This window comes from Nematolebias whitei, chromosome 1, assembly GCF_014905685.2.
Source record: "Nematolebias whitei isolate Nwh7 chromosome 1, NemWhi1, whole genome shotgun sequence".
NCBI classification, from domain to species: Eukaryota; Metazoa; Chordata; class Actinopteri; order Cyprinodontiformes; family Rivulidae; genus Nematolebias; species Nematolebias whitei.
In genome coordinates, this window is record NC_056498.1 from 83,287,808 (window position 1) to 83,305,744 (window position 17,937).

At 38.7% G+C, this 17,937-nt stretch overlaps 3 protein-coding genes across 3 annotated transcripts in view; 2 read left to right on the forward strand and 1 right to left on the reverse strand.

The window, feature by feature from the left end:
- LOC119430866 (steroid 17-alpha-hydroxylase/17,20 lyase) overlaps positions 1-6,235 on the reverse strand; it is a 23,056-nt gene extending 16,821 nt beyond the window's left edge. The window contains exons 1-4 of the mRNA XM_037698348.1: positions 5,930-6,235; positions 5,718-5,856; positions 3,129-3,364; positions 1,645-1,731 (exon numbers count right to left, since the gene is read on the reverse strand). Of these exons, the coding sequence (XP_037554276.1) occupies positions 1,645-1,731; positions 3,129-3,364; positions 5,718-5,856; positions 5,930-6,235 (768 nt within the window). The remainder of the gene's footprint in view (positions 1-1,644; positions 1,732-3,128; positions 3,365-5,717; positions 5,857-5,929) is intronic.
- Positions 1-17,937, forward strand: part of LOC119413748 — an 880,117-nt gene that overhangs the window by 74,615 nt on the left and 787,565 nt on the right. The gene's annotated exons all lie outside the window — the stretch shown is intronic.
- borcs7 (BLOC-1 related complex subunit 7) lies at positions 8,094-12,492 on the forward strand. Its single transcript, XM_037680861.1, has 5 exons — positions 8,094-8,243; positions 11,860-11,922; positions 12,036-12,079; positions 12,187-12,207; positions 12,326-12,492. Exons 1-5 carry the CDS (start codon positions 8,112-8,114, stop codon positions 12,375-12,377), a joined length of 312 nt encoding a protein of 103 aa, XP_037536789.1. The 5' UTR covers positions 8,094-8,111; the 3' UTR covers positions 12,378-12,492.

Sequence of the window (17,937 nt, forward strand, 5' to 3'; positions counted from 1 at the left end):
TATATATATATACACACACACACACACACACACACACTTTTGTGTGCGTGCGTGTGTAAATAAATAAAGTTTAAAAAATGTAAGATGAGGCTGAATTAAGTTCAGCAGTCTGACAGCTACTCTGAATGCTCCTCAGCCGCCTGCTTAGGGGTGCTGAAACAGACTGTGGCAGGATGAGTGGAGTCCTTCATGATGCGGAGTGCCTTCCCCCTGCATCGTGGAGTGTAGAGGTCCGAGGTGGTGGGACGGCTGCTCCCCACAGTCCTACATCGGGGAAACTAAACAGCCACTGGCCAAAAGGATGGACCAGCACAGAAGATCAACATCATCAGGCCAGGACTCTGTGGTCTAGACTCATCTCCAGGTCAGCGGTCACTCTTTTAGGGATGAAGATATTCACATCCTTGATAAAGAGGAGCTATGGTTTGAGAGAGGAGTAAAGGAGGCCATCTTTGTGAAAAGAAACCGTCCATCATTAAACAGGGGTGGAGGCCTCCGTGTTCAACTGTCCCCCTCTTACAATGCTGTTATTGCTAGTATCACTCAGCCCTCTGTGAATAACAAGCAGCCATCAGGGCACTTATGACCAATTGTTAGGCTGATGGTCTTCCTCCAGCATGTGAACCACTAGTTCTGGATGTCAACAACAAACTGGTTGATCCACTATGAGAAGGTGCTATTTTTAAGACTGAGTTTGTTGCAGCTCCTCAGACTGAAGAAGTCTTTTGGATAAAAACTAAACATTTCAACAAAGAAGAATTTGTCCAGAGGACCTGACTCAACCTTGTTAGACCTAATGGTGCAGTTTAGCTGAATCTCTGTAAAATAATTAGAGTCAACTCGGACAAAACTGGCAGCATTTTTGTAAATTCATTTGAAAAACACATTTCCAGCCTGAACCTAATTATGAAGTTCATCATTAGTTTTTTTTATCATGCACTTTTAGTTCACTTTTTCCATCTTAAAAGACAAAATGAAGCAATTTGGTTGTATTGTTTTCTTGATGAGGGTTGCACAGAGCTTAAAAACTGAAGCTGCTTCAGATTTTTCTGCATTCTGATGAAGAAAGAAATGGGCACTGCATCAGTCCAACAACACACACTCATCCTTCATCCATCCATCCATTTCCTTTACCAGCTTTTGGTTCAGGGTTACAGAGGAGCTGGTGACAGACAGTCACTGCGAGAGGCAGGGAATGGACCTAGGGACCATTTAGAGTTACTACTCTGTAGTTAACCCAACCTGAATGTTTTTGGTCTGTGGGATGAAACCAAAGGAACTACAGAAAACCCATGCATGCAATGGGAGAACATGAAAACTCCACCCAGTAAGGTTGCAGGCTGGAAAGTGATGCTGTGACCTTCTTTCTGTGAGAGGACAGTCCTGACTACTGCCTTTCTGTGCCGCCCACAACACGTAAGTTATAGATAACTTATATTATTTATAAAAACATAAGTAAACATTGATAAGGCTGGACATTTCCTGGCTGTCATTTAATGGCTCCACTGTATAGTTGTTCAAACTTTGATATGAACTATGTTTGAACGAGTTAGTTTGAATGAACATGTCTGGTCTGTACCTTCACACATATATTTCTGTAGTTAGAGGCAGCGTAGTATTTAATGTTAGTATTGGAGACTGTACCTTGTGTTCTTCGTACTTCTTCTGTAGAAGTTTGTCTCTTATCCCAACACACTGTTTTAGAAGTCGCAGGTCTGCATTGGGAAATATCTTTGACAAAAAGAGAAATGTAGCACATTTATTATCATGATACAACACAAAAACACACAAATATCTACAACACATTTTGCTGAAATATTACTAGGCTGTATTTAAAAAGTGCATTTAGTAATCCTTATTGTCTTTTCCAACTAAAATAGAACTGGACTGTCATGTTAAGTTGATAAATACCCTCCTCTGCTTCAATATACAAATGTGTGGTGCATTTAAAATATAAAAATGCATTTATTAAAATCAGTCATATTTTATTAAAAAAATGTGTGGATCCAAACCAGTTAAAACCTTCATTGTTAAGAAATGCTCTTTAAACTTTGGAACAGGTTTGACCCTCTTAACATCTGTCTCTAGAAGTTCAAATAAGACACAGATATAAACTGATACTAACCTCAAGCCACAGGCATTGGGAAAAGACATCCCGCCCTTTTCACTTCATTATGTTTGTATATTAGGACATAACGGGGGTCTGATCTTTACCAGGTTTGAAACTTTAAGGTGTATTGGTGACCTGATCAATATCAGGGTGAACACCTCTATAAATACAGGAGCTTTGTCAGTTTGTTGCTTTGGAGCATAACATGTGTCAATACAATACCAAGAAGGAAAGACATCAGCAATGACCTTAGAGAAGCAACTGATGCCACCTATCAATCTGGGAAGGGTCAAAGGTCATTTCCACCTTACCTAGAGTCTACCATTTTACAGGGGGAAAGCTTACAAGTGGAATACATTTAAGATGTTCCCTGGAGTGAACATCCCAGCAAGTTCACCCTGTGGTCAGACAGTGCAGTGCTCAGAGGAAGTACCAGAAACCGTAGAGCTCCATTCTCAGACACTACAGGGCTGAGCAGGTAGAAGTTCACAGGAGGAGAATTTAAATAACAACAAAATGACAGACTGAACATGTATGACCTGTTTGTTGGGGTTGCCAAAGCCTCTTCTCTTTTAAAATAACATGGCACCACAACTCACTTCATCTGAGTGGATCATAAAACATTTGGAAGAATGTCCTTTGGACAGATGAGAACAGATGTTTGCCCATAATGTACACTTGATATAGATTTGCATAATTTGAGAATCTGATCAGATCATTCATATTAATACATTCTGATACATAAAACACTACAACTGACAGACCGTAGACTTTTTTATTACTTTATTCTGGCAACATATTTGGTCTGATTATAATATATTTATATATTTATTAATAATAATATTTATTATTATTTATATAATATATTTACAATCAAATCAGTGGAGTTCATGCATTTATTGGCAATAAAGAGTTGTTCAAATATTTAATGATCTGTTGTTTTTCTGTTCATACCTCCACTTGTCACATTACAAGCATGCCGTAAATGTTTCTTTCTGCAGTGGTCGTGTAGACCAACCTGTAACCAGGGGAAGATGTCTACAAGACCGTCTTTGGCCACCGTGTCCACGATGCCCTGGCTGTAGCGCAGCATGGCTTCGAACTCTGGGTCTCCACGACAGTAAGACGAGTTGAAGCAGAGGGAGCAGACAACGTTAGTGACAGCCCGGGTCAGCTCAGGAGACAGATCCAGCGCCAGTCCAACAGCTGCTGCCCCAGACACGGTGTTGCACAGAGACTGGGCCTCTGCACAGACTGTGACACAACACAAAAAGGTGTAGCCCCTTCAGTTAGTTTGAGATTATTTTTGCCTTTTCAGTTAATTTTCAGCTATATTGTGCTAATTTCAGCTTTTTTTTTAGCTAATTTTCTGATTTTGTGCACATCTCTGTTTATTTAAACCAAATTCAGCAAATATGTGTTCTTTCTGCTTTATTCTGCTAACTTTGGCTTGTTTTTCCATTTCAGCTGCATTTCAGCAGGTTCTTCAGCAATAAGCATTCACACTGCATTTTCACAAGAAATGCAATTTCTCTAGTTTATTTTAAAGTTGTTTGAAATGTTTCTAACAAGATTAAGTGAGGTCCTCTGGACATATTCTTTTTGTTTAAACATTTCTTCTTCGGTCCAAAAGACTTCTTGAGCCTTTTTAAATGTATGTTACAAAAGTGCAGACTTTGTTTGTTCCATTGACCCTGAGTGCAGTTGTTCACATGAAACTGTACCATTTGAGCATGATGATAAGCTCAAGTGTAAAAGTCACATTGTTTCTGCTGTTTATTATTTTCTATTATCATGAAAGGCGGGTGATCATGAAATTGTCATGAAATTGTGTGTGTGTATATGTTTGTTAGCAAAATAAATCATAAACCAGTGGACTGATTTAACAAAGCTTTCAGAAAGTAATGATTAACTGGTAAAAAAAAAAGTCAATTTAGTTCAAGATGGCTGCCACAGCTTACCAACTTTCAATTAAACATTTTTCAGTCAGGTCATCTGGTCATCTGATGACCTGACTGAAAAATGTTGGATTGTATACCTGGATTATTGAGCATGGACTTTGTTGTCAACTTTCACTTAGTTTTTCAGGCATGGAGCTAAGACTTAGTGTGGTATTGGCTGAAACGTATTTTAAGTTCACAGGTTTGGGGGAGAACTTATTCACATGCATTGCACAATATTGTTAGTTTCAAGATTTAAATGTCCATTTTTTTCTGTATAAACAGACAAATTATCTTATTTATCTTGGTTTAAAACTTGTGCAATTTGCATTGTTGCAAGTAATGTAATCTTGTAAAGTTATCTTTAATTCAATATTTTTGTTTAGGTCTGCCACTTTCTGTATCTGTTTCAGAAAAATCACAGTATTTAAAAAAAAATGTTGGCTCCCCAGTGTTTTATTTTACTCTGAATTTTTCTTTCATTATTAAACCTCAGTACCTGGAATTAGTTGTTTTTTTTTTGTCTTAGGTAATCTAAAAGCAAAAAGGCTAACAGCTGATGACAACATAACTTTAAAATCAGTGTTGTAAATCCATGAAAAAGCTGATTTTAAACAGTGACTCAACATATTCACTTCTGTGCCTATATCCTCTATATACTATGTAGTTTAGTACATAGTATATGGAGGGTACATGTATGTATTTTAAAGTATATGGAGGGTACATATACTATGTAGTTTAGTACATAGTATATGGAGGGTACATATATGTATTTTAAAGTATATGGAGGGTACATATACTATGTAGTTTAGTACATAGTATATGGAGGGTACATATACTATGTATTTTAAAGTATATGGAGGGTACATACACTATGTATTTTAAAGAATATGGAGGGTACATATAATATGTATTTTATAGTCTATGGAGGGTACATATACTATGTACTTTAAAGTATATGGAGGGTACATATACTATGTACTTTAAAGTATATGGAGGGTACATATACTATGTACTTTAAAGTATATGGAGGGTACATATACTATGTACTTTAAAGTATATGGAGAGTACATATACTACGTATTTGATGATCAAATTAAAAATAAAAAGTTAAATGTTTGAATCCTTATATATAAGTGTAAAATAGTAATTGTTACAGCAGTATGGTATTATTTCAGCAGCAGGCTGACAGGGTTAGCATCTCTGTTTTCAAAAATACATGTATTTTAATTCAATTTAAAGTTTTTGTTTTAATTTTGTGAAACTGTGTTATTTTTGCTTATGGTTGTACCATCAGAACTTCACTGTATACTTACTGTACCTGTTCGTTTTATGTTATCTGTTCTTGTGGAATATTTGTTGAGATGTGTTCTCAAAAACTTTGCCACGTTTGAATTTTGCACAAAAAAAACTGGTGAATGTAGTTCTTTAAACTCTCTTGGCAGCCGGCTATTGTAACATGAACAAACCACACTCATCTCTGACCCGTTTTCATCCATCAAAGCATTACTTCAACTCAAAATGACATCATTACTTCTGTCCACGACACAAATGGAAATATTAAAGTCCATGTGGGGAGTTTATTGGGTGTAAGCATTTGCCTAACAGTTATTCTGCCTCTGGTTAGGTTACAGTAACATTTAGCAGGGCTGTGGGACAATACTCACTGATCCTCTCGAGGGAGGCAGAACCTTCTCCAAACATGCAAAGAGCTCCATGCACTATTTTCCTGTGAAACCTCCAGGCAGCACTGTAGTCTCCAAATGCAATGTCTTTCCCGTCTCTGGTCAGAATATCTGTGGTCACCTTTTACACACACAAAGATTACTACTGCAGAAGCGGTGAAGAAGTTGAAGTATTTCAGTAGATCTATACATACAGTTCTGGGTCTTCCTGCAAACGTCTTCCCCCTCTTCAGCAGGACTTCTTTGGCGTGGATGTGCTGGTTGACGATGATGACTCTGTGGGAACCCATCATCAGAGAAAACGTCTGTCCATACTTTTTCTGCAGCTCCTTGAAGAGCACATGAGGAGCATGAGGACTTTGCAGACTCAGCAGGCTGCCAATCAAGGGTAGCGCTGGGAGGTGGGGGGGCTCCTGGGGGCCATGTAAGGACTTCAGCTGCCAAGCAAACACAGCCAGGACTACGAGCACAAAAACAACGAGACACAAAAACCAAGACATAGCTGCGTCGAGAGGTCTGCTTCAGCTGTGGCCATGCATCTCAGCAAAGAGCTGCGAGAGACAGAGCAGAGTCGATGCAGGCTACACTTTTTATGCATCTACGTCAATGCCAGAGCCTTGACTCCGACTACTGAAGACAGGCCCAAATTAAACAAGATAAGAGAGGCTCGTCTCACTGAGGCCTTGAAGAAAACCAGAGAGGCATTATTGGTCTCTTTCAACACGGTGCCAGAAATTATTGGACAAACTGTTTTATTGTGTCGTTTTAGTCATATCTGGGAATAAACCACCTTGCACCAATCATCTGAATAACTGATTATTTGCAAATTTTGATTTTAATAAAAATATACTGACCCTAAACTGAATTCTGCTGGAATATTCCTTAAGCTTGGTGTGCGAGTTTTAGCACCAGTAAAAGAAATACTGCTTCTTTCTAAAGCTTAGAAACCATTTTAACTGACCGGGGTCAGCTGGGGTCCTTCCTCAGGCTTTCTTGTGTTCTTATTTTTTGTTAAAAAAGAGATGCAGTTTATTTTCCTCGTCTCTACCTCTCTTTTCTTTATAGCTTTTCTTGAAGAAAGGCAGAACCCCCCCAGCACTTTCCTGTCAGAATTTCAGACTCAAATCATCTCATGGTAAGAAATGATAGTTAACCATTAAGGGTGAATTTATTAAATACGTGTGGTGGGACACAATAACACCAGATCTGTTAGTGTTCATGTGTGTGTTGCAAGAGACTCAACTGCGTCAAAATTTACCTGTAAATACCTAATAAAATATCTGTAAAATGGATGTAATTACAACCATTCTTCTGTTTTCTAAGGTCAGCTAGTTGTTACAGCCATCTTGAATGGGGGTGAATGTGAAAGCTTATGTTCTAAAAAAATCTATTGATTTTTCAAAAGGTTTATTCAAATTTGTTCACTTGTTCAAACAATATTTTGCTAACAGACAGACACTGTGTCAGAGTCTGAAGTAAAGATCCCATGGAATGTGTAGCGCTCACAGAAAGTGTTAATATGACCCCCAGCTACAACCACACCACATCTGAGCCCAATCTTTGTCAAAATTACCAAATTATAAATTTTTTTTGTTTTTTCTATGCTCAGTTGGCTGTGTCAGCTATTTTCATGAATTGGGTTAACTTGAAGAAATACTCAATTGTAAGTATACATCCAATGGTTATTTTCTGAGTTTCATCAAAATCTTTGCTCATGAGATATTTTGCTAACAAACAATTAACACAGACAATGGCATCAACATTATCACCTACATTTTAGTTAGTAAGTATGTTATGCATGCTTGCTGTGTGGTTTTGGAACATTTCTAAGATGTTCATCTAATCATGATTTTCCACATGGAACTACATGTGAAAAACATGTTAAATTCATGTATTTTTGTAAAATAAATATCTTTACTTTGTGTTTTAAAAAGTTGTATATTTATGTTATTTTTTAGTTTCTAGTTTTATGTTGTTCCTGTTCTATTTGTCTTTACTGAAACAACTTGTACACTTGAACAAAGCTTACTTATCCTACATTGTCATTGTAAAAGTGTGACTCACAAATATTTCCATTGATTAATTGATTGTCTTCAGGTCAGAGAATGTCCACATGCTCTTTGACATCTTTATTCAGTTTGTCACGAAAAAAAAACTTTCTATGTCTTCACAATAGTCAATTTTTTTTTATATAAATCTGATTTAGAAATGTGCAGAAAGGTAAATAAATCACCCTAAACGTAAATTATGTAAATTAAAGGCTGAGAACTGGTCGACTGCAAACTGAACAGTTTCAAATGAACCTGTAGCCATGGCTTGCGCGTTGCTGCATGCTTTTTGTCCCTCACCGCTCACTGTCGCTTGCCAAAATAAAAGATGGCGTCGGCTGACTCGCAGCCGCGGTTCGGTCAGTCTGTTAAAGGTTTATTATCCGATAAAGTTGGCTCATGTAGCGGCGATGTGATCGCTCTGACCCGCCAGGTGTTAAAAGGATCCCGTAGCCAAGAGGTAAGGCGACACTTTCCTTTAATCCCGCATGTTACTGACCGTGTTACAGTCTGGACCGGGCAAAACAGGAACAAGAAGTGATTTTCCTTTCAAAATAAAGGAATTTCCGTTTTACCCAGTATGATTTGTCAGTTAAAAAACTGAGACACTGGTGGTGGGGTCTGGGGGTCCTCCCCCAGAAAAGTTTGAATTTGTAGATAGATGTTTAAAAACCCATAAAAATACACCAGAATGCAGGAAATGGTATCTATGTTTACCATAAGTAAACACTTGATTCAGTAACTGTTTTAGAGTTAATGGCACAACAAGAAGTAGTGCTAAGCTAGTGGCACTCAGTACAGCTGTGCTAGCTAAGATGCTAGAGACATAGCACTCCGATTTACATTACATTCACTCATTCAACCTGTGTTTATACAGGTTAGTCTCATTGAGTCACGAGGACTCATTTTCAAGAGAGACTTGTTTTAAACGAATAAACACAGATGAGGTACACACAACATAGAGTCATAAAAATCCTGATGCATGCTCAATAATCCAGGTAAAAAAAATTAAAAATTAAATCTGGTCCTCTGGACATTCACAAAACAACAACAAAAAATAAAAAATGTAGAAACATTTCGTCTTTCGGATGAAAGACGAAATGTTTCTACTTGTTGTTGTTGTTGTTGTTGTTGTTGTTGTTGTTGTTGTTGTTGTTGTTGTTGTGTTGTTGTTGTGTTTTGTTTTGTTTTGTTTTTTGAATGTCCAGAGGACCAGATTTAACTTTTTTGAGTCATAAAACGCATTTAAAACGTATACTATACATAAAAATGCATATAAATCAGACACAACTTAATAAACGCTTTGTACAAAAACAGTTCAGTGTTAACTGATCATAAACAAAGAATAAACATGTGCAACCAGAAGTTGCAACATAAATATCGACATTTAAAACACAAAACAAAGCACAACTAGCTTTAAATATTAATCTTAAATGTAACCAAGTATCTAATTATGACAAAAAAATGGAGGATTTACCTGCAGTTGCCTTCCTGCAGAGGAACATGTGGTACTTCCTGTTTATCACTTGTTAGAAAGAAACAAACTATAACAGAACTTAGCTCAGTAAAGACAACTACAAATGAACAATGTGGGCTTTCTAAGTTTTATAATTCTTATGCTCTTAAATGCACCATAGCGGTTCTGACGCTTGTGAACGCACCACTCTGTGTAAAAATGTGCTGTATTATTTTTCTGTCCCGTCACAGACAGAATTTTGCATTTGAGCATTTACCTACACTTTCTCTGTTCTGCCAGAAGAAACACAGCAAATAAATGAACCCTGGAGGTATCTGTGTTCTTTAATGGGATACAACTTCATACCTGCAGCTCTAAACCAGTTAAATTCCTGGAGAACACCAAATCTCTCATTTTTATCATCACTGTTGTATGCAGCTGCTCGTGAGGTCGACTGGGAGGGCTTTATTCAATTTTACATTTTCCAGACTCTGTTTAGGTTTTGGAAATGGAATAAACTATATTCCACCTTCTAAACGCTCAGGCTGACACAGTCTGAATTGCATGTTCTCCACTGACAATGTTTAACTATTTTTTCTGATGATTTTTCACGAAATCCCTCTGACCTGCCGCAAAGAGTCCTTTTCACTTCGGGACAAACTGAGGTCACTGATTGGTCAGTTGCTGACACGCAGTTGCTGGTTTGATTGACAGGTCGCGTGGAGGATCCGACTCTTGCAAATAAAATTATAGATTTTCCTGGCCTGTTTAAGATTGTCGTCATTTATTCCACATTCATTCCAAATTTATTCAATATTTTTGGTGAATTTAAGTTTAGAGAAGTTTCCTTACAAAATCCTAATGATGGTTTCTTTATTCTTCAGGGGTGCTGAGTTAAATTTTAGAGGTGCTTCAGCACCCCCCAAAAAGAGGCTAAAATCACTGCTTTTCACTCTTGTTTGTGTTTGGTCTTTGGCAACACAATTTTGTGTTTACATCTACACAACATCAGGATTAGTTAGTTTTGTGTGCGTTTCCACCAAAACAGACAGATATTAATAAAATGCCTTTAGCATGTTTACCAGCACACATCTGGACTCCCAGGTATACTTCTTCAACATGGGAACTGGACCACCACAGTGTTCAAATATTAATTCAAAAGCCCCTAAAAAGCTCCAAATAAATAAAAATTATTTGCCTTCAACGATGCAAGCACATGACAGAAGAAAGCTGGACAGAAACGAAGGAACAATCTGGTCAACAGACTTCACAACATTGTTGATGTACAGTTTGTAGATCAAATATTGGGTGGGAGTAGCTGAGCATTGTCCCCAACACATACTCTGAGCATTAAGCTTTAGCATCAACCCTGTCTGTCTGTTGGTAACATCTCATGAACCATCCATCATCTTTACCCACTTTTTTCCTTTTCGAGTCACTGGTGCTCATGTCCAACCATCACAGTTTGAGAGGCGGGGGACACCCTGGACAGGTCTCCAGTCCATCACAGGGACACATAGAGACAAACAACCATTCAGTCTCTCGCTCACACCTAGAGACAATGTAGAGTTACCAATCAGTCTAACATGCATGTTTTTGGTCTGTGGGAGGAAACCGGAGTACCCGGAGAACACCCACGCATGCACGGAGAGAACATGCAAACTCCACCCAGAAAAGCCCCTGGCCGGGATTTGAACCAGCGACCTTCTCGCTGAGAAGCAACAGTTTTACCAACTGAGCCACTGCACTGATTTTACTAAAACTCTCAGAAGTCACTGGATGTGCATCTACAGCTGATTACCTTTTGAAGTCGACCTAATTCAAGGTGACCATCACAGCCAACCAACGTTAGTCAACACAAAAATATCTACAGTCTGTTACAGATACTGAGCTCAAGATTATTGTTGTAGGAGCTGAGAGTCATCCTCAACTCAAACCTATACACTAAGCACTCGTAGTATAAAAACATTACGTTGAACAGCAAACATGAGTCTGTGTGAGCAGATGAGTACGAATGAACACGGCAACATGAAACAGATCAGCAGCCACATAAAAAAGATCAGCAGCATGATGTGATTCTTTTCACAGTGATTATTCTGGTTATAGATTCATGAGTCTAACGGCATCGGGGTAGAAGCTGTTGCTCAGTCTAGTGGTTCTACACTTTATGCTCCTCACCTCCTTCCTGAGGGGAGCGGGGCAAAAAGTGTGTGTGCTGGGTGAGCAGGGTCCTTCATGATGCAGGTGGCCCTCTTGCTGCATCTGGGGGTGTAGATGTCTGTGATGGTGGGGAGGATGACTCCAGCAGACTTCTGTGCAGCCTTCACCACTCTGCAAATGCACTCTTCATAAATTCGCATCAGAAGATGATTTTAGGTTGAAAGTCAGCCAGTAAAAGACAGTGGGTCAAATGCATTTCTTCAAGGAATGCTACCAAGGAATGAAACCTTTTTTATTTCTTGTTGTTTTTATGTAGCAGTAGTGTTTTTTTTTTTTTTGTTGTTTTTTTTTTACAACTGTCCTTACATCCTGAAGCTATAAAAAATGCTTTGCAGAATACTGTTTAAGTCTTTCTCAGCCAATCTAAACTCTGCTAATCTGGTGCTAATTTCTCTTAAAGCTTCTTGGGCAAGCAGCAAGGAATATGGTCCTTCAGGAGGACGCCATTCTGCACTCTGAAGATGTAAGTTTTTACTTTTCTGTTCATTGTGTGTGACACAAAGACTCTCTGTAAGTTACATAGACGCAGATGTGTCCAATTCAGAATAGTTAACACTCTTGTTGTTGATTCTCCAGAGTCTGAGGAAAATGTCTATTATCACCACACATTTACAATACCAGTGAGTATCGAATACAGCTGCATGCCATCTGTAATGATGCTGAAATTATCTATTTCTATTCAAACTGTCAGTCCTGTTTAAACAATATGTCCATTTGTCTCCCACAGGCAGGAGGCCATTCAGAAGAAGTGAGTGTAACCACAACAGTTTAGGCTTTAAAGAAAACAGCTGACATCACTGTCTGAGGGGGACGTCACAGCACAAGCTGACAATCTGCACGTGTTCTCTTGTGTCTCCCTCCTCCAGTGTGGAGCACTCGAAAAACCTACAGGACCAGCTGAGCCACCTGCTGAAGTGAGAGGACACTGGACTGACCATGAGGAGTCCAGTGGTCCCACTGTCTGGAAGCTGCACTGTTTTATACATTCGTCCACTGCTGGCCTGGACTGAAGGGACCGGCACGTTCTGTTAGTTTGTCCTACAGACACAAAGCCTGTGCACGTTTGGTACTACAAGTTGTTGACATACACTTGTGTTCAGGCTCATCCACTCATCATGGGCATGGATGCTCCAATAAATGTGGGGCTTTTAAGAATTTATTTAAACCCTACTTTTCCCTGTGTACACACATTATACAATAAACATACACTTATGATTTAAAATGAGATTCAGGTGCACAAGTTAAATTTATTGTAGATTACATGATCAAAATTATATTCAGACTCAAAATATGTATACACATAAACGAATATTTGGGTAAATGTCCCATGAGAAGTTGCACCTGGACCACAGGCTTTTTCTGTCCATCATCAAACTTCTGGTATTCTGGCTGGTCCAACAAAGTGCAGTCATTTTCTCTGGATGTTTTTTTTTTTTTTTTTTTTTTTTTGTTGAAACGTTTCGTCCTTCATGCAAAAGACTTCATATGGTTGATCCACTATGTGAGTATGCTACTTATAAGACTGAGTTTGTTGTGGCACCTCGGACTGATGAAGTCCTTTGGATGAAGGATGAAACATTTCTACAAAAACAAACCGTCCAGAGGACCTGACTGAACGTTGTTGGATTTATTACCTGGATTACTGAGCAAGAACTTTGATGTTCTGGCTGATACTAGAAGACTTTTCTTGATGGAGTTCATTTAAGTTGGTTGTTTTCCTGGCAGAGATCTGGCTTTTTAAAAATACTCCTCTCTTCTACAGGGCTGAGGTTGTGGCTTGTCTTCAGAGCTCTGTTCTGATGAGTGTTTGGGACCACGGTCCTCTTGGAACACCTAATGTGACCAAGCTTCAAACATCTACTTGTCGATCTGAGTTTAGATGAAGTATTTGGAGTTTGTCCTTTTAAAAAAAAAATGATTCCATGTACTTTGTGCAGTGCACCAAAACCACAGCTTGATGCTACCACCACCATGCTTTACAGTTGGTACACTGAAAGGTTCGTCTCAGCTCCAGTCATCCTTGTCATTGTGGCCAAAAAGCTTTTTCTTTGTCTTGTTTGTTTGCCAGCAGCACCCTCAGTCTGTGATATAAAACTGGCTTCACTGTGGACAGGGACACTGGTGTTCAATGAGTTGCTGGTTCTCAGCAGGTTGTAGCCATGGTAGATCTTGGGTTGTTTCTGAACATCCCAACTAACTTCTTCAGATGAGTACTGATCAGTCCACCGAGAGCTTCTGCATGCTGGGAAAGAGAAACTACAGCTGCAGTCAATCTTGTTCACCAGTGAGACGTTAACAGGCCCCGTCTTTATCAAATGAGGACGTTTTAGAACGTTCAGCACCACCTCTCAACAGATTTAGGTGAACATATGTATATATTTGAGCCTGTATGTATAGTTTTGACACTTTGTGGATTACAGGAAATCACATTCAAATGTTTGCCTCCAATTCTTGTTTTGAAGAATCATAATTTGCTTGTTGTCTGGAAAAAATAAATGCATTGAAAGAAATCAGCCCAAATGGCATTCATCATGTTCACGAAGAGTGGATGGAAACCTCTGAGCACAACTTTTAGAATAATTTTAGGAGTGGTAGAAGAAGTGGGATCAAACACACAGCTGTCTGAGGAGCGGCTGAAAATTAGCTTTATAAGAAACAACTGAAACTGGTTAGACTGGAAATCTGCCACTCCTGTTGTGTCGGTAAAGATTTTACTATGTTACATGTCTTGATGTGAAATGTTTGTCTTTATAAATGTTTTCTGTAAAACAACTGATGACAGTAAAAATGATCAACGTATTTGCATTTCTAAAATATTAATACCTTGACCTGAAGTTGTAAATGGACTGTAGCTCTGCAGCACCTTTCTCTGATCAAGACACTCAAAGCTCTTGACAACAATCTGTGCCCCATTTACCCATTCATACAGCTCTATACTAGATCTATACAAAGATTAATCAGAGCTTTAAATCAGGGGTTCTCCAACTTGTTGGGTTCAGGGACCCCCTCATAACTCTCATGTTTATTAAATAAGTTTATTAAATATGTCCCTTTAATGCAGTGGAAATATTTGTGTAACATAAATACTTAAGACCTGTTCTTAAACAATTTTTTTTATTTCAGCTTCCAAAAATGACAGTTTTGACAAAATTAACAGGATCAAAAACCACTTTAAAACTTTACCTGTTCACATATGAACATAATAAATATATCTTCAAAATTATTACATAACTCTTTACATCAAACAACAGAATCAGAACAGCAGTGTCAGACAAGAAACGGCTTCATTTGAAAACTGATTGATGCCAGAATGCAAATAGTGGGCGGGGGGGGGGGGGGGGCTCCTCCCCCAGAAAAGTTTGAATAATTAGATGTGATTTCCTGCATTGTTGTGTATTTTAATGGGTTGTTAAACATCTATGTGCTTGTTATTTATTTTGTGGACCCCCCAAGTACTGGCTTGCAAACCCCCGGGGATCTGGGGACCCCAGTTTGAGAACTACTGCTTTAAATCACATTCCAACACCAATGAGACGCATCCGAGGCAATGAGGCATTCAGTGTCTTGCCCAGAGTCACTTCAGCATGTAACTGCTGGTGGAATTGAACCCTCAACTCTCATTGGAGGACAACTGCTCTAACCACTGACCCACAGCCGCCCCAGATTTAGTGTTTTATCATGTTTTTTTTTCCTGACCTATATAAAGTGTAAAAGTGCCTTGAAGTCTGTTGATGAATGTAACTAGTTTATAGTTAAAAAATAATTTGTTGGTCCTGATGGTGGCTTGAAAGTTTGATCAGGTCAAGGACCCTGAACGCCTCATTCTGGTTTGATTCAGTGGTAGACTGGTTGAGTAAAATCCAGAATCCCTCCCACAACTCAAGCATCCTTGGCAGAGATTGTGTCCCGTAGTCCCTGATGTGATTATCTGTGTACACGTCATAACAAAAGTGTGTGTGTGCGTAGGGGTGTGTGTAAGAAGCAGATTATAAAGTGCTTTGCTAAACCCAAGTGAAGTTAAGAAGATGCATTTCCAACTTGATGAGCAGCTAGAATTCAACATTGAAATTATAAAAGTCATCCTTTGCTGAAAGAGTTAGTTTTTTTTATTTAATATTTGTATAAAATATAATTATTTGTCAAAACAAATGGAGTTGTGTTTCTGCTTCCACTGTAGAACTGCACTTCCACTGTCAGACAGTGGAGTTCAGAGAACCTTCAACCCAGGTCCTCACCTGAAAGGTATGACTTTTACTGGAAGCCATTACAAGCTGTTCATGCACATTAAAACGTTGGAAGCATTGGTTTTAGGGACACTCGGCCAGATTGGGAAAACAAACAGCTCAGATCTTGTGACGAGAGGTTCTGTGCAAAAGATATGAACACTTAATATCTTACCTGTTTAAGATGGTTCTTTGAAGGATCTCAGCTTGAAGTGTTTAATTCTGATTGAATTGACAATCATCTCTCCATTATCTTTTACCCGCATCTTCCATTTTGGGTCACGGGGGTCGCTGGTGCCCATATCAATCAATCACTGTGCGAGTGGCGGGGTACACCCTGGACAGGTCTCCAGTCCATCACAGGGACACATAGAGACAAACAACATTCTCTCACTCACACCTAGAGACAATTTAGAGTTACCAATCAGCCTAACATGCATGTTTTTGGTCTGTGGGAGGAAACTGGAGCACCCGGAGAAAACCCACACATGCACGGAGAGAACATGCAAACTCCACCCAGAAAGGCCCCTGGACTGGGGATTTGAACCAGGGACCTGCTCACTGAGAGGCAGCAGCTCTACCAGTTGTTCCACCGTGCTGCTCTGGACAATCAGTCTGAGCAAAATCTAAAATGAATATTTCACAGGTTGGGCATCTCTGGTCTGTGGCCGTAGTTATGCATTACTCGCTCTATCTATCTATAAAATAAGATTAGACATGAACAACAAAGTCCGTGCTCAATAATCCAGGTATAAAATCCAACATTTTTCATTCAGGTCATCTGGACAGTTTCTTTTTTTTTTGTGCTGAAATGTTTTGCCTTAGATCCAGAAGGCTTCATCAGTCAAGGAAACACACAACACAAAACTGATTCTTCCTCCAACAGCTTACTCCAAAGTGGAACAAACCAGTTTTGCTTGTGATAAGATGGTCTCTTTGGTACGGCCCCTCCTCCATTGCCGGCCCTCTTCCTTGTTGACAGTTTTGTCAAACTGGTTGAAAACAACTTCGATCCAGAAGGCTTCAAGGAAACACACAACAAAACTGATTCTTCCCCCATTAGCAACAAAACAAACATTTTATCACAAGAAAAACTAGTTTGTTCCACTTTGGAGTAAGCTGTTGGGGGAAGGATCAGTTTTGTGTTGTGTGTTTCCTTGACTGATGAAGCCTTCTGGATCGAGGGCGAAATGTTTCAGCATAAAAAAGAAACTGTCCAGATGACCTGACTGAAAAATGTTGGAAGACTGGACATGACACACAATTGGCATGAAATATTTATTTAAAATAAATTATTTTACGTTATTTAGCACCTCTGTGCAGCCCATACTACAGGAGAAACTTCCTCCTGCAGCTGATCTGCATGCAGAGTGGAGAAGTGGGCGTAGCCGAGAGCGCTTACAGGTGGCTGAGAGCAGCTGAGGCACAGAGCTGAAATCATGACATGCTGTGCTCTTTTAGAGCGTTTAGAGTTTAGAAACATTGTTTAGAATATTGCAAGAGTTTGGGAAGAGTTTAAAATGCCTTTATGTGTGTGTATATATATATATATATATATATATATATATATATATGTGTGTGTATATATATATATATATATACGTGTGTGTGTGTGTGTATATATATATATATATGTGTGTGTGTGTATATCAGAGTTTCTTTATTGTCATTCGCACCTCATGTGGTACATGTGGTGGAGCGAAATTATGTACACAGGGTCCCAGTTACATCCAACAATAAAATGTATAAGAAAAACAGTAATAACATCTAAGGTATGAACTAAGAAAAACATCAACTAAATATACACTAAGCACTCATAACATAAAAACATTGAACATCAGCACAAACATGAACATGAGTCTGTGTGAGCAGATGAGCACGCATGCACACATCAATATGTGTATATATGTGTGTGTGTGTATATATATATATATATATATATATATATATATGTATACTAAAACAATTAACTTACTACTTGTATTACTATTTCACAGTTTTTCACTTATCGCGGGGCTTCAGGGCATGGCTCCCTCACGATGAATCAGGGACTACTGTATTCTGTGATTTAGTCTTGAGTTTTGATTCAACACAATTTAGTGAATGCACCACAGCAAAAGAATGGTCTCATTTTTTTAAACTAAAGTTTTATTAGCTTATGTGATTTATGAAGTGACACAAGCAGGTCTTTTTTAAATGACAATTCATAAAACCTGACTCACAATTAATAAATAATACTCCAATATGAGGCCCCT